We start from the raw sequence: 25383 nt of genomic DNA on the forward strand, positions 1-25383 counted from the left end.
TATATGTTAAGAATATTATTTGTCTAACTTGTTAACTTTATCTGTCTGTATTTTTTTAATATATTTTTATTGTTTTTTCTCCTCACTGTGGAAAACAGTTTTTAAACTTAGACAGGCCCACAGCTGGTAATGATTTTACATTACCCCGCTGTTTTTTTCCTGCTAAAAATAAAATAAAAATGAAATGAAAAATGAGACTCAGTGCTCATATTTCATCCCAAAAGAAAAAAAAACAGTGTTTGACCTATTTTTATACAGTCAGTGTTTGACTAATTGCCCTCAAGAGTCTCGTCTCGCGAGACTATTTGGCGTCAAAACTCGTCATGTGACGGTCCCGTGACCCAAACGAGGAAGAAGGAATTTCAACAGTGACAACACAACACAGACAGGCAGTAGGCGCTAATATAAAGTGATTATATTTCCCGTTTTTAATCTTCATCTCGTCGCCCGTCCACACAGCAATGGACGGATCTGTCAGAGGTTCTTCAGACGCCGCCGCCGGCCCGCCGCCCTATTTCCGAGGGTGAGAAAACGACCAGTTACTTCAAATGAACAGCTAACAGTAGCTAGCTAGCTTCTTAGCGAGTTTATCAGGCTTTTCTGTCTGTTGAGTGGCGACTGGCCTCAAAACCGCTGTCCCGCTGTCTGTCTGGATGCTAAACATGTGCCGACGTTTACAAAAGACTTTTATTTAATATGGCGTAATCCCGAAACCCAACATTAATCATCCCGACATGAATAGTCTGCACGGAGTCCCGCTGCTCCTGAACAGTAAGGTCGCTGTTGTCTCCACTGACTCATGAACTTCTTGTCATGCAGAAATGAAAGCTCCATGGTTTCAGCCCTCAAGACACTGCTGTTCTTCACTATCTTGATGGTCACGCTGCCCATTGGACTGTACTTCGCATCAAAGGCGTACATCTTTGAGGGTAAGGCCTGTAACACTATCTTGTTTGTGTTGTTTAGTTCCACTGATATAGGTGAAAGGAGTTGCTACAAATCAGTCATCTTTACCTCTACTGATTTCTTTGTATCCTTGTTACCCATAACCATCACCATATCCCACTTTGCATAATCACTAAAGTCCGGCAGATATTGGATTTTTTTAGTCTGATTTTCATATTTGAGAGTCAAAAAACGTAATGACGATAAATGGGCAGTTCATGAAAATGAACACTTTTAGTGCCACAGTAATTTCTGACCTTAAAGTGGACACACATTTGGCACATTAAGGTCTATATTTTTAATCTGGAGCTCTACTGGAATATATTTGCATGATTTACAGTTAAAAAAAATCATCCCTGTGTATCTTATACTGGCTCTTTATGCAGCCGCTCAGTTCAGCCTCTGTCTGAAACAGGCCGTTAAAGCTCCTGCCCCCCTTCCGATGAGCCCACTCTTTTCTGACTTCCGTCAGCTCCGGCAGCTACGTCAACAAACCATGAGACAACTTGTAGTAATAGTATGAAGACTACAGGACGGATGGCCATTTGTGGGCATGTGAAGGTAGAAAACGAAGCATTCAGAACAGGTTGAAACCAGGGCTTTTGGCTTGCAGGGAGCTTTTCTACACACACTGACCTCAAGTTTTGGAACTATGGCCATGTTTTGCATTGATATCTGACATCATAACTATAAAAATACCAGAAAATTACAAAAACATAATATGTCCCCTTTAAGTTAAATCAAATAGAAATAAGAGTTCCACACAGTTTAGTATGTAGATTTTAAATTTGGAAAAAAAGAGCACCGGTGCTGGAGTTGAGGTTTCCTTATCAGCATCAGAGGAAAGTTGGGTCAGTGCATCCCTACTTTCTGCTGGACACACCACCTAATCGTGTTAATGTTTCTAAATTGTTGCTAACCTGCCTTTGGTGTTGCCACACTGCAGTTTCTTGGTAGTGAATTGGATGACACAAGTGCCAACACAGATTTATGTGTGAGAAGCTAATATTAGCCCATAATATAGACTAGCTGATTTATCTGACAGGCTCTATAATAGTACCTGTAAGGCAAAAGAGATGTTTTTCAATTTTCTTTCATTCATTTTTAATTCAACTGTCTTTGCAACATTCGGGAATAAAGCCATGACAGAGTACTTTATCTTCTGATTGATCTACAGTCTGTTGTGGTTTATCCATTGAATTACAGATCTGGAGAAATTCAGCTGCTTTATCACAATGATGAAAAGTCTGTGAAACCAAGACTGACTTGTAACATTATTTTATAGCACTGCCAATATAAACAGCATTGAAAATTCCCTGACTGTTAACAAATTTTCATCATCTCACTGTATATATAATTTTATTGCCCAGCCCTATTTGAATTGTTCATATATGACAAGGTTTAAATTTGATTCAATGGAAGTTGTAGGCATCATGATAACCATTCATCTTCTGGACTGTATTATCCTGCTCTGTGTCATCACTGTAACTGTTCTCCGCTTCCTTTTCCCAGGTTCGATGAAGATGTCAAGCTCTGACAGCTACTTCTATGCCGCCATTGTTGCTGTACTCACTGTGCATGTGGTTTTGGCGTTGTTTGTTTATGTAGCCTGGAACGAAGGCACGCCTAAAGGGAAGGGCAAACACGATTAAAGCATGTCCTTATCAGCTCGTGAGACCGGAGGAGACGGACCGACATGGGCATGGATCCACAGCTCCCCCCACCATGGCTCCAGCACTACAACATGGTACCATCTACCAACCAGACTGTTAGGCAATCTGGTTTGCGCTTAGGCTTTAACTCGAGGTTAAAGCATGAAACTACTGTATACTCCCTGGCATGGGGGAGCGGAAGCTGTTGGGTGTGTTTTTTTCACCAGCCCCAGCAGGCCCGCCTTTATGACTTTTTGTTCTCTGAAAATGTTACTTTTGTTGACAGAGGACAGCCCCTATTTTTAAGAGGCTTTGTTATAAGCTGCCATTTGGTTAAGTGTTGTAAGTCCCTTCACAGTAAAGAGATTGCCATGTAGGAAAACATCTTGAGTTTTGGATGTTGTGTGTGTGTGTGGGCGCACACATACAAACGGGCGCACACATACAAACACACACACTGCTTTACTTGTAACGTATTTGTATGAAGGATCTGATTTCAAAAATACTCTACATCCATTCTCTGACAATTCATTGCACTGAATTGATTGTTCTGTCCTCAAATTAAAATGACAAGATATTTATATGCATATATTTACAGATTACGCTTAACTTCAGTACAAACCCATAATGTGCTTAACTTTCATGCCAGGTTAAAGGTGAGTAGATATTGTATTTTTTGAATAAAGTCTTCATGTCTTGACTTTAAAATAATCTGATTCATCATTTTGTTGTTGTGTTTTTTTTTCTCTCTCTGTTTTAAAGTGTTTGTGTACTGTAGTTCAGTGATGTTTCAGAACTTTGTATTAGGAAATGACTGCAAGATCAAGTTGTATTTAAAGGAACATTTTGTATTGAAGATGTTTGGTGATGTAGATGTCGGTGTGATGCAGATGGGAACGATGACTTGCTCGAATAAACTTGGAAAAATTTTAACTTTTACAGTTGTTTGACATATTTTCAACAGCTTTGTGCAATTGTTGTTTCACTAGAACAAAATGTAGATTTACATTTTCACAAAAAACGTTTTTATGTCAAGTAAAGTGTAATATATATATAAAATACAATAATCATCTGATACTGACAAAATCAGATGATTAAAAATGAGTTTTGTATTACGAGTTATCTTTTTTGATTATTTTATATATAGCACATGTAATATATGGTACAACAACAACTTTTGTCTTTAACAGGTTCTATGAAGCCTCTTGCATATAAAACATGTCTGTGGCTTAATAAAATCTGTCTTTATGAGAAGATCCTATGATAACCATTTTTTTAATAAATGAAGTCTGTGCGCGTGATACACAAGCTGTATCACACAAGAGGCCATGACTTCCTCTGCCATCTGCTGTGTAAGGCACACTGAACCAATATGTGTGCACAGATGCATGCCTTTATTTACTTACCGACTTTTTTTTTTTTTTTCTCAAATAATGTCAGCTTAGCGTTATGTATGCTAAATCAAATTCAGAGCCTCTATTGAAAACAGGCTGCATGTGTATGTGAGTGCACAGACAGATTTGTAATAGTGTTTATCCCAGAGGCAGATTCAACTGTCATAACAATAACACCTCTGACATGCAATAATAAAATGCAAAGGTGAAAAATGTTAATTACCTAATTCATCCTCCTTCAATACAGAATGCACAGCATGGCATTTTATTACAAGGAATATTTTATACTGCATGTGCAGAACAGCAACCCTGATTTTTCCCAGGCCTGATAGAGATTATAGTGAAAAAAATCAATCAAGTCACAACAACAACACAAGCTTTCTCTAAAGTCTGCAGAGAATTTCAGTTGTCACATGGTGGCAGCAAACAGTCAGCCTGTTCCCACCGCACAGACAACACAAGACATAAACTGACAGATGCCAAGCCATAATGACATTTTCTGCCCCAGAAACCATGTCAGCAGCTGATTTCTGTTCATTTTCCTCTATGCTTGTGTGAGCCCCCCCCCCCTTTTTCAACAGCGCTCAAGTGTAGCTCACGCACTATATTCTGCAGAGTTTGGTGTCGGGCTGTGTGCAGTCTGCATTGAGTTTAACAAGGCTGGTGTTGGTGATGAGGTGACAGGCCTGCAAGCAATCAGACTCATTCAGTCAGCAAACATCAGAAGCCCCGTTTTCCTTTTGGCTGATATTTCACAAGCATGCCCTTGCAGCCGCACAAAGTTGGTGCAAGGGTAAGCTTTGCTTCTGGCTGTTTGTCATTTATCACACATTAGCAGGTTGGGTGCAGAGTGCCAGTGTGATGAAAAACAGGCCAGAGATCACTGAACACTTACTTGAGTCAGGGATTAAATAAACACTACAATGTTCCTTGATGGTTTTATCCTGTCTATCCTACAATGCAGTCCACATGTATTTATATTTTGTCCCAGTTGAACAGATTAGAAAGATACATGGCAATACATCAAAATATCTGTTCACTATTTTATGTACTCAGTCATTTGCCAGTAAAATGAAGAAAAAAATGAAACTGAGATGACATTATGAGACACAAGATGTCCTTCGCCCAGCAGATGGCGTGTCCAGCAGACGCAAGCCACATATACAATGCGAGCAGCATGTCAGTGTTTAAGTAAAAGTAAAGGGAGAGGGCAGTAGAGGACTGTGCTACAGCTGGTGGAAAATCACGTTAAGCATCACACCACAGGGAACAGACAGAATAAAGTGATAGAATAACTCATCTGGACACATGAAATTATATCCACCATTAAACATAACCAAGGCAGCGCTTTATTGTGTTAGTCTATGCTGTTATTTCCCATGAAACTCTGCTCAGGTGCTTTTGAGAAGATAATTACTGGATTTGCTTCAGCAGTGCAGAAACAACAGCGCTGGGGTTTTAGTCATTTAGCTTTAAAATATATTTTAAGAGCCACAGTATGTAAAGATATGTACATGTGATTACTGTGCAAATCACTGTTCAACAAAATGACCAAATTGAAAGTGAGTCCATGTCTTGACTTTCTTGTTTAGGTTGATGCCATATAATTAGAAATAATAAATAAATAAATAAAACTTACATTTTTAGTTAACTAACTTACAATATGGTGTAAAAGACTTAAGAAACTGATAGGGAAGTGTCACATGATTTTTCAGATAGTACCACATGGTGTACTGTATAGTGTTTTTCTTATGAGACACTATATATTTTGAGCTTTAGATTTTTTAATTTAACCAAAAGGTAATTGAAAGGCTTTTGGCTCCTTCAGAGCACTTGTTATATTTGCTTATAGCCTCAATAGGTATTTGAAAAGTCCACAAAAATAGTCCTTTATCTCTAATGAGTAAGAAATTAGTAAAAAAAAAAAAAAAAAATTAAAAAAAAAAGAAAGAAAAGAAAAAGGCCCTACACCATCATATTAACAATCTTGTAGCAATTTCACCTTTCACTATGTTTAGGGACTGTGCAAAAATTATGAAGGCAAATGTTTAGAGAAAGGTGTAGTGTTACTGTATGTATTTTTTTCTTTTTTCTAAAGGGAGGGTAGTCAAAACTTTTAGGAGAGTGGGAACCTTATCTCTCCAGAGATGCATATAAATGTGTCATACAAAATGATAGTGATAGGTTATTTATTTATTTATTTATTTATTTATTTTAACCAAAAATCTTAGTAAAAAAATTAAAAATGACTAGAATATCCAGTAAACAGGATGCCATAATTCTGGCAATTTCTAATTCCGCTGCTATTGTGTGATTTTGTGGTTATATGAAAAATTATTATTCCATTGATACATTAAGGTTTGAATTTCAAATTAAAATTTTCAGGTTTAAATTAAAGTATGCCATCTTAAATTCTTTGTGCACTTTGCTGTTTTCATGGAATTTCACTAATTCAACAGTGTCATATTACATTGAAATATTATTGGGAGTGTTTTGCTATTTTTGTCTTGGGCAGATCCAAAGAAACTGAAATGTGTAGGCATGTTTTTAACTATGACTAAGTAGCCATGAAACATTAAAGGCTTTTTAAGTGTATTACCCTCTTGAGTGCCTCAAATCTTTTCAATAACTTTAAACTAGTAGGATTCCCAAACTAAAGCGCACCAGAGGGATACCTTTCTACATCCAAGCAGCACTCAATACATCTGTTTTTTGACTGAACTATTAATAACACTGGGGAGGGCTTTGTTTTTTTGAAAAAAGTGAAACATAAGAAATAATGCACAAATCATTTTTACACAGTCTCTTAAATTAAATGCACTGAAATCACCATGTTTTTACTCAGGAGTGTCATTCTGCAATTAATTTCACTTGCAGAACTATTCAATACAAAAGTCATCATTAATCAAACTCTTGGGGTGTATTAAATGATACTGTTTTATACAAAAGCTTAAAGTACTCCATGTCATCTAATGTAAACAGTTCACAGACTTTTTTCGTGTGATAGTCAAACTAGAAATCTGATTTAAATTATGATCTTTATGCTAGTCTGCTATGCTCATGTAACAGTTTTGACTTTTGTAGTTAAATGTAATTTACTGAAATATGCTCTACATTTCCAAAAAAGTGCTACACTGTATGTCTTCAGCGGTCCAATCCTCTGATGCAACCACAGTTTGAAATGTTGGACTTAACACTACAAAGGTTTCATTTCAAAGTGCTGGATATCCACACATACTCATAACTCACATCTATTCATCTGTCAGCATTTCAAAAGCACACATGATCCTTTTCTAAAACATGACCACTTTATTATATTTTAAGATGTATGTCTTAAAATAACTGAGAAAACCTTCATGTTTTATTTTCATTTGTAAAGGTGGATGTGACACTTAAAAAGAGACTTTTCTGGTTCACTTACTGATTTATGGATCCATACATTACAAATAACACTTTGTCTGGTTATGCTATGATTTATGTTCTCAAATGGGGGGTCTGAAAATGTGTTTCTGGCTCCACAAAACACTAAAATACATATTTTAGTATGTCCAGACTAGACAGAATCATATCTCAATACATCAAGACACTACATTTGAAAGCCAATATTTTTTTTTTCAGAAATTGCAATCTTGTGTTTTAATATATTTATATTTAAATAAAAATCATATTTGCTTTTCCCTTGACACCAAAAATTGTGAACACACCATGCTGAAAATATGTAGTATTCAACGTCATGAACACGCTAGGTCATTAATTTCAAGGTTTCCATACCAGGGCTGCCTATGTGCAGTGTTTCCTGGCAGAGATGAGTATAAGACCTGCATGTGTGGGATATGCAGGCAGCAAAGGCTTTACACATGACATGTTTATTCCCACTCAAGCACTTCAGTGTTTAACAGGTTGAAATGTTTGCATGTGTGTACTGATAGCTCAAACTACACCTGTCAGATTTTAATTTAAGAGCCTCGGTGTTCAGTAAACTTTCCTGCCGAGCTACGTTGTATGTTGGAGCTACTGAGTAAAGATACTGCACTAAATAAAACCAATTATATTTTTACCCCTGAGTTGAGTTGTTCTTGATTTATTTCTTTCAGCATTCTAAAATAAAAGTTGCAACATGTGTTTCAGTGAAATGATTCCCCCTTTTTTTCTTGATAAAAACTTGCAAGTATAAATGCACCACTAACTTTGCAAATGTAAGACAGGTTTATTTCAAGCAGTTTTACAAATATGGTTGTCACCAAGTGCTTTACAGAAAACAAATGACACAAACACAGATATAAACAAGAATAAACAAAACAATGTGCTTATAATTATGTACTTGCTGGCTGTTGCAATAAAAAGAGACAGTATAAATCTGGGAACTCCTGAGACCAGTGCAATTTCTTTTGAGGTGCGTCCTGGAACTAGTTACTTCCAGTGTCCAATGTGTTGTCAGGTATTGCACAACTTTTCACTTCAAGTCTAAGCAAGTGAATTATGCTTGATGGCGACCTCAAAACAGTTAAGGAAGTTAAATTTAACTATTTGACCTATCTGATTTCCTCAAACGGGGTCAGGTCAGCGCAGGTTTCTGAACTGGATTCTGTTCCCAAAGTTCGGGCAACTTTACACAAGGAGTTGCATTTTTCAAGGTTCATTCACATTCATCACACACTTGAGAAAATAAGATAAGCTCAATGTAAAACCTGAGCAGACCTTTGTTTTATTGTATTTTGTCAATTTTCTTAGATTCTCAGTGATAGTAGTGAATAGTGGAAAGATTCATATCGTACACAAATCAGTTAAATTCACAAAACAACAAAACATTCACTGAAAATACTGTGTTGCCACAAATGGTCTACCACATACCTTTCATGCTACAATCTAATGTGAAATCAAAGGTTTTTCAAAGGAAAAAAATATAATGGGACACTTTTCAGTGGAGCGAAATTTCCTTGGAGAGGTCTAACTTGATTAGAAAAGTTTTTGTTGAACCACATCAGTCTTCACACATTAAACTGCAACCTCTGTGTGCCCTAAAAATGTTGCTCCGCTCTGAGTTGGAATGAGTAAAACCTTTGCCATCGTAAAGAGGGGAGTCACCCGAGCATGTATGAATGCTCCCAAACAACATGCGATCCCCTCACAGCAATTTAAGACCCCTCAGAGAAACATAAACCTCCTCATATCTTCAGATCGTCTATTCTAGTCTTGTTGTTGCTGTGTTTGGCACTGCGGCTGGGCCTGGCCTGCGTAGGTGACCCAGGGGCTGATCCTGCTCCCTTCTTTCCTTTCAGGTCACATTCCTCTGGCTTGCTGCTGCTCCTTTCCACCGCCAAGTTGTCCTTATTCTGTTTGTATGCTGCCTTGCTGTGATAGGGGTGAAAGGAAGAGTCTGTATCCTCAGACAGAGGCGAGAGGTTGTAGCTGGGTACGGGCGGGTAGGCAGACTGGACTTGGTGGTGCCCGTGGAAGTAGTCATCGTAACTTGGTGCAAATGGCACGGCGGTCTCGCTGGGCTCCTTGGAGATACATTCAGGTGACTGGTCACCTCTCCTGAATGTGATGCCCTGGCGGCACTTGGTGAAGCCCAGGTGATAGACCTCTACGAGATTGAGGAACAGAGACACGCTGGCCACTCCCAGCATGAAGATGATGAAGATGGTTTTCTCTGTGGGACGGGATATGTAGCAGTTTACCACATTGGGGCAGGGGGGTCTGTCACATGTGTACATGGGCTTCAGCTCAAAGCCATACAATAGGTATTGGGCCACAATGAAACCCACCTCAAACAGGGTCTTAAAAATCACATTAAAGACGTAAGTGCGCAAGAGTTCCCCTTGCAGGCGAACGCGGCCTTTAGTGTCCCTCACCAGAGCCTTTTTGTGCTTAGTATCTGCAATGAGGGCCTGCTTGTCTGAATGGTGCGCATGTTCTCTCTCCCTCTCTTGCTCTTTATGCTTGTCCTCCATCCGCACCAGATGGAGGATGTGTCCCAGGTAGATCAACGTCGGTGTTGACACAAAGATGATTTGCAGCACCCAAAAGCGAACGTGGGAGATGGGGAAAGTGATGTCATAGCACACGTTCTCGCAACCAGGCTGCTTGGTGTCACAGGTGAAGCCCGACTGCTCGTCGCCCCACACCTTCTCTGTCGCAGCACTCAGGATCAGGATGCGGAAGATGAACAGCACGGTGAGCCACACCTTCCCCACCACGGTGGAATGCTCCTGGGCTTTTTCCAGGAGCTTTCCCAGCAGGTTCCAGTCCCCCATGGCTATGTGAGGTCAGATCTGTGACTGGAGGAATTGAAAAAAAGTGTTTAAGTAGAAAAACACATTCTCCGTTTGATTTGTATAGGCTTGTCTGCAAAGCAAATACAAGACATGACTGAAATAAAAATGATCTAGAGGCTAAAGCAAGCTTCAGTGTAACTCACAAAGTTTTTCTTCCTCCTTAAAATGTCCTGCCAAGTTCAGCAACAGCTTAGACCAAATGAGTCTCCTGGGAGCCAAGCTGTTACCGAGTGTACAGTACAACTGGGGGACTCTGCTGAGCAGGTAGTGAGCCTTTTCCATGTGGATGCAGACAGGATTATATTTACTTTAGGAGGGTATATATTTGGCAAGTGTGGACAGGGGGGGAAGGCCGGTTCCAGTCATGATTCTGTGGCTCCTGGCCTTCATGGCCCGAGACACAGTAACGTGATCCACACGAGGTGAAATGAAATGCCAGGCAGATGTGGTGGAAGTGCGAATTGGAACCGGTTGAGTAATGTCAGTACTCTCAGCTCCTGTAACACATTGTTAAAAATATATCCTACATCTAACGGATGCACTGTACAGACGGAGTCCAGCAATTTCAGGAAATGCTGCTGCAGGTGGGAACATGAATTCTGTTAACTGCTGGAATGTAGCAGGTGAGCTAATTCAGCTGTTTAGGGGGTCAACACTAATAGATCCTTGTAGTTTTTAGGGTTTAGAGTGAGCAAAATGACTGACTTCAGTATAAACCTGTCAGACCTCGCAGTTTCCCACAACAAAGGATAATTCAATGATGATCATTCTTCCAAAAATAACCAAGAAGTTGTTTTTTCGAGATCTTTCCACACAAGACAAATTATAGCCTTTGGCTGCATGTACTGTTCATTGTGTGACTATGGCTTCTAACAGAACAAGCAATTCAGTCAACAAAGAAGGTTAAGGCTCCCAAATATCACACAGAAGTCATATTTACTGGATAAACCCACCTTGTCAGCTTATACATCCCCTGTGATGAAGCCCCATATGTCTTCGAGGGTCCATGAGGCCAACCACTTTGCTGACAGGCCTCAGTGCAAGCCTGATCTTCGGGGGGGGAGGGGGCCTCAGCAATGCCCTTGAATGGACAGGAAAAGTAGACTCCGGCTAGCCACAACCTCTGTTTCACACCAACAAACGCACTGACTCCTCCATCTTCAAGCACAGCTCAGGCAGGATCCAGGCCGCAGAGGTCTTACACTGACCACAACACACGTAACCTGCTGGACACCCTCTCAACCATGTCCAGCCTGCCCTCCCTCTAACCCCCCTCCCCCCGCAGTTAAATTTGGCACAAGGCTCTAATGTAAACTATTAAAGACCCTCTACTCGCTTGTTACAGTGAGTGACAGGGCAGCTGGCCAATGATGTCTGCTGTTATGTCCGGCCACAAGTGCTTCTGGGCTCTAAATATAGCACAAAGTTCTCTCTTATCAGGGGGGACATGATTTGGAGATGAGTGGCCATTTGCATCCTCAAGTTGCAAATCACAGTGGCAGGAAGTAAGTAAGTGAGCGAAAACCTTACAGTTAAAATGAAAAAGTTGTGGTTTATATAATTATTGTTATGTTATTATTGGATTGTTATCTTTCACAGATCTCATTATTTTAGAAATCCACTGAGTTTTGTGTTTGTCAAATTAACAGGAAGTTTATTTATTTTTACATTATGTACAGATAGTATATAGTTTCAACCCATTTTATATTCTAACTGGATTGTTTACCTGGTTGTAAATCATAAATTGATATATGTACATTTAGGCACATCAACAGAAGGGTTTTTGTATGCATTACAATGTGTATAAAAACAGGTTAACATAATAACAGATGTATAAACATACCAGCGTATGTATGGTACATTAAACTTACTGGACCAGAGATGAAGAATAATACACAATACAGGTCAATATTAATAAAAGCAGGTGCCAGTGTCTGACAGTGACGGATCCCTGTTACAATGTAGGTCGACTTCAAACATTTCTCAGAACTAACAGTTGCAATGAAGTAAGTATTTACAATTAAGTACAAAGATTTACAAATCCAAAGAGATTAGATATGTACAGTACTGGGATTTGCAAACTTCGAAAGGTGACCCAGCAAACAAGTTTTGCCATTTCATCAGTTCAACATCATGTGGCATGTTTAATAGTATCTTTTTGTCAGTGAATCGGGAATAGAGAGAGGCCAGGAGAAGGATTACTGAAATAAAGACTTCCAAACCCTTTTGGTTGTTGGGTAGGAGCTATCCACTGTTAAAAGGTCAAGAGTTATACATGTTTGAGGGACAACTGTATTTAAATTTCAATTTTCTTTCCTTGCTACTTGTGGTACTGTAATATCCAGGAACAGTTGTCTGTAGCCATTAATATATAGTCAGTCTGGTTTTTACATTTGTAAAACATAAGTAAATCATATCACATCATATTCAGACAGTATTTTAGAATTTTCTTTGGTTTCCTAGCACCATCTGTTTTAATATTTCCATAGCAGTATGCCAACAAGCTTACATAATAGTTACAGCAGTCTGCACCAGGTTTAGCATAATCGAATGACAACAACTGTCCAATAAAATCACGCTATACTGTTGTTGGCTTAAAGCGGTGTTATTGCAAATCATTTTACTTATACCGATTCACTACTTATAAATGCCTTTTTTTTCCTCCATCACTTTGCACTAGATGTGACTCAGTCTACTACATACGGTAACAACAATATTTTTGATGTTAATGACAAAGTTCACTTTCCTATCCAGCATTTTAATCTCTACAATAATCTGCGCCTCTGTAAAAAAAAAGGTCCATACCAGTGTTTTTTTCACATTTTGGCCAATTTACTAGAAATCACGTATGCTTTGGAGTATTAGGGATTTTCCAAAGCTCATCATTGTTTTTTTTTTAATGTTTTTGTGCCTTCCAGGCAGACGCCCATTTCCTTTAATTTCAGTGTGGTATGAAAATCGATTTGTGAAGCTTGTTCTTAAAGATTGTTGTCTGATAAAGTAGATAAGTATCTATCCAACCCACCACACCTGCAGGATTTTCAATCCAACCTTTACTTTAAAGTGCATTATCACACAATAACTCCAGAAATAAAAGCATGATGCTCACTGTTCTGGTTTCTTTAGCTTGAGCAGTCTACCCACTCAGGCTAGTTTTCAAACTGTATTGAAATGAATGGAAACCACTTGGAAACATGAAAATCAGAACAATCTAACAAATAGGGTCATTTTGTTAAATGGATAATCGTAACGCTAACTGTGTTTAAATTGGTGTTTTTGCACTGGTATGGTATTTAAACTTCACTACTGGCTCCAAGTTCCAACAGCAATTACTGTTTATGTCAGTAAAAACTGAAAAAAAAATCAGATGAATCAATAAGCGATTGACCGAATGATACATAAATACATAAATGTGTATGCTGACAATAATCATATATACAGTTTATGTGACATTAATGCAGAGCAACATGCTCCATGGATGTTTATTAGTTTAAAGAGAATAGGAAAGGCAGAGTCTTAGAAAGCAGAACACCTCTCACCCTTCTCAGCCGGGCTCTTTTTGGTCACAGTGAACTTAGACTTGAGAGGATGATCTGCTATCAGCTGATTGATTTCATTTTGCCTGTAAGATGACAATCTTTGACTTATCCAAGCTACTTTGGACTCTTCCTCAGAGCCATGGAAACACCGTCTGCAGGCCCTGCCAATGAGGTAGACCACCTCAGCCAGGTTGAGCAGCACACACACCCCAGACACTGACAGCATGAACACAGTGAATATGGTCTTCTCTGTGGGTCTGGAGACAAAACAGTCCACGGTGTTGGGGCAGGGGTATGAGTCACACTTCACCAAACGCACCATCTTAAAGTCAGGATAGATCAAGTAAAAGATGTAGAGAAAAGCCACCTCAAAGACGATTCTGAAGATGATACTGATCATGTATGTCCACCACAGAGCTCCGGTGATCTGAAACTTCTGGTTCTTGACGTGTTCTACGTCCTTAGGGCTACCACGGCCCGTACGCTTTAGGATCTTCTTTTCAATGTGGCGGCGGTGGGCCACATGCATGGCCACCAGCAGGGCGGGGGTGGAGACCAGGATAAGCTGAAGCGCCCACAGACGGATGTGCGAGATGGGGAAGAACTGGTCATAGCAGACGCTGTCGCAGCCAGGCTGCTGGGTGTTGCAGGTGAAGCCGGACTTCTCATCTCCCCAAACACTCTCAGCTGCAACCACCAGGACCAGAATACGGAAAATGAAGATGACTGAGAGCCAAATGCGTCCGATGCCGGTAGAGTGCCTGTTTACGCCGCTGATCACGGCATAAAAGGTGCCCCAGTTCATTTTCGCCTCCAGGTCTGCAGAAAACAAAGGTTAAATATTCAGTCAAGGTTACACTGATGTGGACTAAGCTACAGCTCTAGCTTAAGGTCAACTGTTATAACCATTTTATTAATGCAATATAATAATATTTGATCAAAATTGCCTAGAATGCCTCTCAGGAAAAGTAAAATAACCCAATTTGTTTAAATAAAACTTGCATCTTTTATCCTTTATATTGCCATAAAGTCTCATTTGTAGCACTGGCTTCTCAGGTTAAATAACTTAAACATTGTTCAAAGTTGTGCACAACAACTTGATATGGTAATTTAGCAAAGGTTTAACTGTTGTAACATTAGTTTTTAGAGGTTTACCAGGCTCAGCCGGCGGTGCAAGCGGCGTAAGCAGCGCCGGGTCCAAAGATGACCATCTTGAGGTGTGGCCTGAGCATCAAGCTGGATTTGGCAGAGTAAGGAACAACAGACAGGAATTGCCAGGTCGCCTGTTGGCCGTATAAAAGCAGGGGCGATGGCCTACCACCATGCACCGTCATAAGACGCAACAGGTCAAAGCCAATTGCGAAACATTCACAGAGCCACGTGGTTTTCTCACTCTGTATTAATACTGTACTCCCAAACTGACCGACAGCCCATTTGCAGACAGACTGCCAGCAAATATCTCCAAAGGACCAGCAAGTTATCCATCTCATTATGAGTTTTTTTAGGAAAAGTGAGAGACCTCTATTGTTTGTAAGAAAGGCTACAAACTTGATAAAAAAATAAAATGATCACACTCTTTAAAAGCTGATTTGTTCAAATATCGCTGCTATACATGGAAATGATACTTTGCACATCATGCCAAGTATTTATCAAGACATCTGTGGCATGTCAGCCGTCACTCACATCAAATCTGATCTTACAGCACACTAATTGTTAGTATAAAAGAGAATTAAAGGATAGAACATGTATTTTACCTTCAGCTGTGGTGGTACACAAAAATGTGTACAAAACTGGCAGAAATGAATTAAAATATTGTGTTTTTTAGCAAACCAAAAGGCTGGATTGAGAACACCCTGCGTTTGGAAAATGCTAATCATTCCTCCGCCACTAGCCACTGCCCTGCACCGTAGCAGTCATATGCTCTTATATAAACTATTTACATACAATGGCGTCCTTTATTGGGCTACAACAAGACTCTTTAGAATTCAGATCAAACGCCTCGATTTCCGCCTACCCCGGGCAAAAGAAGGAATCTGTGTGGACACAAAAGGCCTCAGCCTGCCACATTATTTATTGTGCTTGGCAGGGCAGGGAAGTGAAGGAAGCTTTTGACCTGAGCCACTGTCATCGAGAGCACAGGTTTCGCAGATTTATCCAGTGAATACATAAACTGTTCAACTCTCGCAAATATTAACATAGTGGAAAATGAAAGCCAGGCTTAATGAAAAGATAATTTATACACAAGATTTAATTAAGACCGCTTAAAATGTGTATTTAGTCATCTCGTTTGTTCAAGCTGTTTTTGTAACCTAAACCAAAATTAATACTGTAAATCAGGCACACAACAGTATTTCATAGAGCAGTGTGCCTTGATAAACACTAGATACGATATATTCTAACAAATTGATTTTATACCACATGCTGTTGTGATGTTTTTACAGGCAAACTTATCTTGGCCAAAACTACATTTGATCAAGAACTTATAACATAAAACTTGTTTGCAGTGTTTTTATAACTATATAAAAATTATTTGTGAACACAGGAAAACACATATCCAGTGATTTGGATTAAAGGCTACTTCACAACTTTATAGGTAAAAGTTACAGCATTACAATATTTTTTCAAACTCTAACAGCTCTTTTCACTTAAAATATACAGGAATTCTTACTGATTTTACACTATTAAATTTTATCTGTATTATTTTTGATTATCTGACTTTTGAGGTAAAGTAATAGTTTTTTTTCTTACTTTGTATACTTGTATTTTCTCTGTTTATTTTTTGGTTGTTATGCACCATAACACCATGGCAAATTCCTTGTGTTTGCAAACCTACCTGGCAATAAACCTGTTTCTGATTCCGTTTATGTGTCTGCCAGCTGCTATAAAATACATCTCTAAAGCATTTGAAGTCTTTTAACAATGTTAGTTGCAAACTCATTGTACCTCAGACCCTTATAAAGTACAATAATCATAACTCCAGTTTGAGATTTCTCAGTTTGTTCTGGTCAAACTCCTCCCTATAACAGTAGAAACAATAATTTACAGTAACAAACTGAACACCATTGAGAACACAATGTGGTTGTTTGTCATGCACTATCAGATGACCTGCAGTAGTTCACTGTGCCATCAGCGTTTCTGCGTCACTTATGACAGATGTAGTGGGAGGGTTTGGGTGGCCTGGTAATTCTTTGAATGAACTAAACCTCATTTATATTCTCTGTACAGAACATACACGACTCTACAATATGGAGAGAGACATGGGGGTGTATAATTGTAGATAACACAGTTTTATTGCAAAAGCAGAGACATACAATCAAAATAATAGATCTGCCATTATACAAGAACTCAATATTAACTGAGGCAACACACTGTTAATAATGATTATTATCAAAATAAGGTGATTGACAAAAGAACTGTGGCATACAGACAATCCAAGTATCACTTAATAGAGAGCAGGTAATCTGACTGAACTGGCACCATCTAGTGGTTGGAATCATAATAATAATAATAATGATTTCCTGCTTTTATGGAAAGTTTAGACCACAGGCACACAAAACTGTCTTGACAGGTTAGGAAATGTTCAAAATAATACAACATGTACCACTAATTTGGTATTGACGTCCTCTCAAGTATAAAAAAGGTTATGAAGAAAAAATTGGGACATTCCATTTTTGTATTTTTACTCTTTATCATCCCTTTGAAGACAATCAAGTCAACATCTTTTTGACTCTAAAATAAAAAAAATATATTAAAGCAAAAGACCAAAATAGAAATCACATTTAAATAATAGAGGACAGCAGTTTTACACTTGCATTCACTAGTTATGAACTGCAATGTAAGACAGAAAAATACACAAGAAAGCTGATTACTCTAAAGTCCATACCTTCAGTTTTATTTTATTTAAATATCCTTGATTTGTTCTTGTACTGCAACGTGCCAATCACAGCAGTTTGTCAATGTGTAGCCTTCACTAAAAGTCCACTGTGTGTGCATTTGTACACAGATGGTCAAACTAAATTAGATGATAAAATTAAAGCTCTCAATTAAGAATGATTTCTGCTACACAGCACGACTTCCTTTTGTGTTTTAAATGTGACATTAGTTGGCTGTCACAAAACCACACACGTTCCCTGCTTCCTAGATTACTTCCTACTCTGAGTGTAGCATGAGATGAGGTACTTCTCCCAGTCAGAGTCCTGTTTTCTCATTTTAATGTGAACAGCACCTAAAAAGCCAAACACAAGATTTTGAGTGAAAATGAGGGATACTCTGGTCATGTACCTGCAACCTAGTTTTGCAATCTGAGGTTAACTCTTTTTCAAAGCTGCTTACTTCTTTTCATGAGACCAACATTCTTCAGTTTGTTGTGTCTAGCATGTCCATTCTGGGCCAGTCTCAAAGACAGTGATGCACCCCTCCTAAAATGAAGACAACACCACAGTATAGTTAACAATATGTGCAGTTTATGACGCATAACACTATATACACATTTATACAACAACAGCTGTTAAAATAAAACCGCATACTTGTTGTTAGTAACAGCATTAGTTGTGTCAATAAATGTGAGACTTAATTCCTTCCCCAACCCCCGCTGCCACACAGATCGTCTTTAATTTATGATGCACAATTAATTGACCGCGCTTCATACTGAAGCACCTCATAGCTCCGAGCTTTCCCTTTTCTAAGAACAGCTCGACTGTAACTTTGGGCCCCTGTGGGTAGAGTCTGGCATAGAGCGTCCTGTTGTGCACCATTGCTCTGAACCAGCCCACTGCCTCCTCAGACCAGTTGCTCCCATTCACAGGCATCACCTAAGGGGGAGGAAACAAGACACAAAATACCATGAACGGAGATAATTCATTTCCTTTATCACTAAACGATAGATAAGACTGTGACTAATTGTGTGGACAAATGCCAATAATCCAGTCTGTCTACACTCACAGCAAAGCACAGTATATTAACCATTTCTATGTATGCAAATCCTGAGATGGATAATCTGCAATCCTGTCTTGATAAATCTTAACATGTTCATCAGTGAGGGTGTTTATGTGCCACTTTACATACATGTTGAAATTCATGAAGCTGATATTGACATTATATGAATAAAGAACTACCTACATTTGCCAGTGAGACCTGCACTGCCTGGAGTGATAAGTTGGCCATTTCTGGGGTCATCTCCTTGATGTTCAACAGCGACAGACAGGCAGTATCACCATGGTCCAGCCTCCTCACCTCCACCTTGATGGATGTCTCACTCGCAGCTCCATCCGTGGCATTATTATCTTACATCCAAAAAACCCCCCCAAAAAACAGAGAGCATGACAGCTAGAGCTAAAGATTGGCTACAGGCAAGTTAAATGACACTGCTACCACCTAGAGGTACGCATTTGCAAAACCATCCCAAACACACAAAACCGGACCCACCTCCACTTACTCCACATATCTTCGTCACCTGAGCCCTGCACCATTGTTCTTGCTTAGGGAACCAACCCATTACTTGGGTTCCAATGTCTGGAATGCAGTTCTGCTCGGCATATGAACTACTGCCTTTCCAGCTGCTGCAAATGAGAAAAAAAAAAAAAAAAAAAAGAAACATAATGACAACCAGAAACATGTGGAATATTAAAAAAGAAAAAAAGAAAAATCTACAAAGAGAGCAGTAATGAACAAAAAGGATAAGTGGCTCTTTAAGTTCTGTAAATGTGATCAGGGAATCAGTGAAAGCTGAGAAAAAGCAGGCGAGAGATTACCAACCATGCTGAGTGACTTACTCTGTGACAAGGGCTTGCAGCTTCATTAGGGAGTCTGCGTGCTGGATGTAGAAGCTGCCTGGATTGACAATATGAGACACCACAACCTCGGTCTCTTCAAACCTCCGGACTTGGAACTCGGGAATGTTTATACTATTGGTGGCTGGCGTTTTTACGCCAGCAGAATTGTTCTCATGTTCTGGATCTGTGCACTGGGTTTCCCACTTGATGTTTACACATGACTTCTCCACCTGATCCGTTTCATTTTGGCAGTCTTCATTTTCCGAGGGGCTGTCGTCAGAGCTCGCCTGCCCCACCTCTGTGAAAATGTCTCCAATATCCCACAATTCAGTCTTTGTTGCAATCACACAAGTGTAAGTCAGAGAACCGCTTGACTCGACACGTTTAACCCTGAAGACTGGGGCTTCGTTTTCCACGTCTGCAAGCAATGTTTTCGGAGCTAGTGTGTTGATAAGATCATCTGCCATGCCCTGTCTGAATTGGTAGCTTTTGATGGTGGGAGATGATGACTGTGGCGAGCTTGAAGCCTTGGTACAATTTTTGTTCCACTCCATGACCCTGACCTCCAGTGCACCCATGGTTTTAGCTTTTGCTCGGAGGAAGTGCAGCAGCTGAGAAGATGTTTGTTTTTGGTGTTGCACCTGGATATCATCCTCACGTCCCCAGCTGATTAGTGGTGTTACGTTCCTGGGTTGAGGGTTACTGATCTCTGCGAGTATAGCTTCAATGGGAGGTAGTAGTAGTGGTGGCCTCTCTGCATTCATCTTGGGACTCTGAATGGTGGGGGGAGGTAGAATCGCAGCCTCTAGTTGGCGTTTCTCCTCAAAAACAACTTCTTTTTCTTTTTCTTCAGCCTCTATGTGACTGGACAAGCTTGTAGCCACAACAGCGCTGTTGTAGCTGGACGAGACGCGGCGTATCATGTCATCCTCCTGGCTGGCTGTAGGCTGGGGGTTGAGAAAGTGTTTCAGCTGCTGATGGGGAAGTGTGGCTCCAAGCACATGGACTGCTTTGGCTATGGAGCTCGCCATAAGTGAATTCTGCAACATGGGCCCAAACTTGAGAACATCTGTCTTTAGGATCCATTTGCCTCTGAGTGGCTGAAGCTGGTTTGTTCTCACTCCGTTTTTACCACTAGGCTGTACACAAACCGGTGGCTCTGTAAAGAAAGCAGGGAGAGGGGGTGTTTATTTAAACAAAGTTGCACTGCAAATATTTTCCTAAATCACACATTGGATACCTGTAATGCTGGCGGTGGACAAGAGATTGATACAATACCGCAATGTCAATACAGTGGTCTTACACTTTAGATATCTGCAATGTCACATTAGCAGCTAAAACTTAATCATTCTTTAAGGTTCTATATGTAAGAACTGTAAAGCAATTTACATGTATTAATCATATTTTTATTGCCAGTGAGAGACCGGGTTGTGACTTTTTTGGTTGACTGTAACGGCCTGTGGACTGATTTCTATTTATTATCCTATTTATTATTTTTATTCTATCCAGTGTTTCACCTATAATTGTACAGGGGTCACCGGGCCAACGAGCACTCCCACCAGGCCAAAAAAATATTTTTTTTGAATGCCAAAAATAACACCAAATATTCATTCATTCAGAAATCAATAATCAATAGCGTTTGGTAGCCTCCGAAATGTGAGTCAACCTCTGTGTCGTTGCCTGGGAAACTCTTGATGTGATGCAAATGCCACTGCTATCCCTTTAAATTACTGCAGAGCGAGAGCGAGAGCATATGGGATGCAGGTTAGCTAACGTGAGCATGGCACCCCCTAAAAAGAGAAAAAGCTCTAACACGGGTGACGGACAAACAAATATATCAACGTTTTTCTCCAAAACTCTGGAGTCAAGCAAAAATACAGAAGGGGAAGAAGGGAGAGAGACAGCTTATTTTTAGGCAATAAATACAGCCAATTAAGTCATCCTCTCCTTGTGACCACTTTGTTTTAAGTCTTGAATATACCAAGCAAACAAAAATTTGAATGCATATATAAATTGCAGAACACCTGCTGCGCCACCTGACTGAAGCCAACCGCACAAATATGCCATCCCATGTGCCTCGTCCCTTTAGGGAAAACACTGCTATCTGTTATGACGTTTTTGCACGCTCCTGAGTGCCTTGCCTCTCTCCCACTAACGTCAACTAAAAAAATGGTGCTATCTGACTAGAAACACCTTGCAGATATTAACTCTCCAGCTAATGAGGCGGCTAGCTTCCTCCATCATCCACTGACTGGGAGTGAGAGATGCTTTGCTGAAACATGGTGCAAAACACAACGTTAAGAGATCTTTTATGTAATTATGACAAGTGTAAGCATGGAAAAAGACATCACCTGCAACAGTCTCGCACCGCTGCTCTCCATAAGCGGGCACAAGCAACGAGATGAAGACTGCAGCTCATTTAACGGCCACCGATGTCACTAATGAGGAGGAATTTCTGATTCGTACAAATACAACCTTTAACTTACCAAGTGCTTGGTCCTTTAATGAAGCTGAGAGCTTGTCAATAGCTTGACATCTCACATCCAAGGCCTTTGCGAGATCACTGGACACACAGGTGGAAAAAGATGAATTCAAGAAACCTTGGACATCTTCATAGGCCTGAGGGAGGAGTGAAACAAGTTTAAGTTATGGTGGAAGAAGGAAAAATACTTTTTTGCTTTTACAAAATAGAAGTAACAGTTAGTACTTAAGTAATTGGTTGGTGGATCCTATCTGATTAAATGATTAATCAAGCAAAAGACATTAATCAACAACATTGATTAAACAGTTTAATTAACAGATTTTCTGTTTCCCTCATTTTATATAATTGGAACTTGAATATCTGGGTTTTTTGGACTATAATGTATCTTACTCAACTGGCTACTGACTACTTTTTCACTATTTTCTGAGATTTCACTCAACAAGCAATTCAAAAATTAGTGATGGGTGATGAAAATAATCATAACTCGCGTCCTTAACGTGCAGTTTTATATAATTAAATTGTTGCTATCGCAGCTAATTAACTAGCGAGCCACATTATAATTCAGCTGTGTCATTTTTACGCAATAACGATACGATTTGAACTGACGGCTTGCTAGCTAAATTCATTTTCAGACAATCATTACAACCGTGCGCAAAGTAAACGGATGATAACTTTACCTTGTTGGTTAAATTGCGAAGCTCTTGTTCAAGTGTGTTGCGAGCATTTTCCAGCAAGAACAGTTTATAAGTTAGCTGCACTCTCTGGCTGATGATGGAGGGGTGAGGCTGGCGCTGGACCGGCTGCTGCTGAGGAATCATGATGGTCGGAGAGATGTCTGCTGCTGCTGCCGGAGCCCGGGCTCTGCGCTCTGCTAGCTTGCCAATGATTAGCCTGCTAAGTAGTTAACAAGCTGTATGTTTTCTGTGTATGGGCAGTTACCACAGAGAAAAAACGAGCGAGGACGCGTTTTTTGTTCTCCCAGTCGCGGTTGTCAGCGATATGTGTCCTGCTCTTTCTTCCGCTAACCGTTACCGACAGCCGGTAGACAACGAGGGGCCTGATCCCGCCATGTTGGAAACCTCTACTCGCTAGATTTTGATACCCAAGTGGTTAACTCATTTGAAGGAAATGTCTGGTAACGTTACTGATTGTGGGTGTCCTGCTCTTTCTTCAGCTTCTCCTGACTTTTTAAAACATTTTCAAGCAGCCTTGTTGGCTGTCTTATCCTTTTTTTATCCTTTCAGGGCAGTGTGGACTAAAAAAAAACAAAAATCACCAAATGAACCTTAATGGGGGCTTTTATTGGCGGCAAGGCCGGGATCCTCTCTTCCTGATGCAGCCAGCTGGCTGCTGAACTGCCAGAACTGTGTACCAAGTCAACTCAAAAATGTGTTTTTCTTCTTGTTCCTACAGCTGGATGTTTGAGTTTCATTGTGCACAGTTAACCACACTGAAAATCTCTAATGCTTTCACCTAAACCTGGAAGTAACCGGAGAGTGTTTTTATTTTATTGCTGACCTATTTCTAGGTTAGCAATCAAATTTAAGCCAATTTGTGGCATTGACCAACTTCACTCCTTTGTACAAAAGGTCAGATTTCCTTGTATCTCTTCCATTGAAGCAAGCATCCAGATGACACTCAGGTGGATTTGATCTACTCATCAGAGGCTCAATAAAGTAATTCAATTTGCAGTCAGTGTTCACCAGTTTCCAGCTGATCATTGCTTACTAAGTAGTGTTGTGATCATGGGAAACATGGCATCCGAAATAAGTGAAAGTGTTAAAGTCAAATTGTTATTCTAAGCAAAGAGGGGCTTTCTCAGCATCAAATCATGGCAGGACTAAATGTTACTAAGTGGGCAGTGCATGGAGCTCTAAAACGCTTTGCAGAAACTGGATCAGTTGTATCTAAAGCATGATCAGGCAGACCAAAAGTGACCACAATGTCAGAAGATCAATACATCAAGCTGAGAGATAGAAAAGCAACTTTATCATTTTGCTAACTAAAGAAGACTCCAATCAGCAAAAGTACTGTTAAAAGAAGGCTGTCTTGTAATCTCAGAGGATGAGTAGCAGTTTCCAAGCCACTTCTCAGGAGGGAAAACAAGGCCAAACGCTTAGGGTGGGTTAAGAAATACCAGCATTTCATAGTGGATGACGAGAAAAAAAGTCTAAAACCCAAACCCTACTTACTGATGAATCCAAGTTTTAGATTTATGGCAGGAAAAGAAGGGTGTATACAAGGAGAGAGAATGATACTGCAGTGTATCAAACTGTCAGTGAAACATGGTGCTGGGGATATTCAAGTCTAGTGGTGTTTTGCCTACTCTGGAGTTGGACACCTGCACCAAATTGACAACATCCTGACCAAGGAGAAGTACCACTTCATTCTTCAGAGACATGCTTTACCCTCTGGTTTACATCTTTGTGGAGAAGGAATCATACTGCAGCAGGATAATGACCCCAAACACACCTCAAAACTTTGCAAGAACTACTTGAACACCAAAGAAGACCAAGGAGTCCTGGCTGTCCTGGACTTTCCTCCAGTCACCTGACCTCAACCCCATTGAACATTTATGGGGGCACTTTAAGGCTGAGAAAGCCAAGCATCCCATACCAGCTCGAGTATATGCTGTCATTAAAGCAAAAGGGGGACATAGCAAATACTAGGATATTCTGAAATTGATGTACATTTTGTCAAAGATTCAACTTTTCAATCAACTTGTTAAGCTGATATTATCACTTGTAATGAAAAAAATAGTATTACATTCGAAACAAATGCAAAAAAGTGTCTTGACTAGTGGTCTCAGACTATTGGACCCCACTGTATGTGCACAGTTTGACACTGGGAGGCTGTTCTTACATTCATCTGCTGAAAGTGGGACGTTTCTCTGTGCTCAAGGGGTGGACCTACAAGCATGATTTGTGCCATCACAAATAGTTAGGAAGCCAATCCTGGTCCAATATTCAACTTACACAAGTGTGATGTGGAAACTTGAAGCCACCAGCGCACTGAGAATGGACGTTACAGTGAAGTAGGAGACATCTTGTGTCCAGCATTTAAACTTCTGAAATGAAATATATTTGCATTTTTATAGATTCTGGAATTTTTAATAAGAGAAAAGGAGTAGATGCCATTTTAAGGATTTTAACAAAATAATTGTACTTTTTTTTGTGGAAAAACCATATCAGACACAAATTATTATTCAAAGTAGAGTATTTTATCTTAAAACATGTCTGGAGGGGATCTTTAAAATCACCTAATCTGAGTTAACAGTGCAGGTCATGAACTCTTGTGATAAAGGAAATCCACAAATAGACCA

At 39.8% G+C, this 25383-nt stretch overlaps 3 protein-coding genes across 5 annotated transcripts; 1 reads left to right on the forward strand and 2 right to left on the reverse strand.

Annotated features, from left to right (window-relative positions):
* The first annotated feature begins 330 nt into the window (after nucleotides 1-330).
* Nucleotides 331-3530, forward strand: vma21 (vacuolar ATPase assembly factor VMA21). The gene is made up of 3 exons (XM_067598926.1): nucleotides 331-523; nucleotides 820-929; nucleotides 2458-3530. Exons 1-3 carry the CDS (start codon nucleotides 462-464, stop codon nucleotides 2595-2597), a joined length of 312 nt encoding a protein of 103 aa, XP_067455027.1. The 5' UTR covers nucleotides 331-461; the 3' UTR covers nucleotides 2598-3530.
* A 4648-nt stretch (nucleotides 3531-8178) lies between these two features.
* Nucleotides 8179-11576, reverse strand: LOC137189199 (gap junction alpha-3 protein-like). Of its 3 annotated transcripts, XM_067598930.1 has the most exons (3): nucleotides 11223-11576; nucleotides 10413-10766; nucleotides 8179-10272 (listed from the first exon to the last, which is right to left on the reverse strand). In XM_067598930.1, the coding sequence occupies exon 3, from the start codon at nucleotides 10246-10248 to the stop codon at nucleotides 9157-9159; it is 1092 nt and encodes a 363-aa protein (XP_067455031.1). In that variant the 5' UTR covers nucleotides 10249-10272; nucleotides 10413-10766; nucleotides 11223-11576; the 3' UTR covers nucleotides 8179-9156. The 3 variants fall into 3 exon arrangements, with proteins under 3 accessions (XP_067455031.1, XP_067455029.1, XP_067455030.1); XM_067598928.1 differs by having other exon boundaries at nucleotides 10413-11576; XM_067598929.1 differs by lacking the exon at nucleotides 10413-10766 and having other exon boundaries at nucleotides 11223-11575.
* A 363-nt stretch (nucleotides 11577-11939) lies between these two features.
* On the reverse strand, nucleotides 11940-23683 carry LOC137188890 (uncharacterized). Its single transcript, XM_067598475.1, has 10 exons — nucleotides 22739-23683; nucleotides 22066-22198; nucleotides 19580-20738; nucleotides 19233-19366; nucleotides 18927-19090; nucleotides 18465-18619; nucleotides 18141-18226; nucleotides 17953-18033; nucleotides 14964-15032; nucleotides 11940-14627 (listed from the first exon to the last, which is right to left on the reverse strand). The coding sequence occupies exons 1-10, from the start codon at nucleotides 22877-22879 to the stop codon at nucleotides 13786-13788; spliced, it is 2964 nt and encodes a 987-aa protein (XP_067454576.1). The 5' UTR covers nucleotides 22880-23683; the 3' UTR covers nucleotides 11940-13785.
* Between the last annotated feature and the right edge of the window lie 1700 nt (nucleotides 23684-25383).

This window comes from Thunnus thynnus, chromosome 9, assembly GCF_963924715.1.
Source record: "Thunnus thynnus chromosome 9, fThuThy2.1, whole genome shotgun sequence".
NCBI lineage: Eukaryota > Metazoa > Chordata > Actinopteri > Scombriformes > Scombridae > Thunnus > Thunnus thynnus.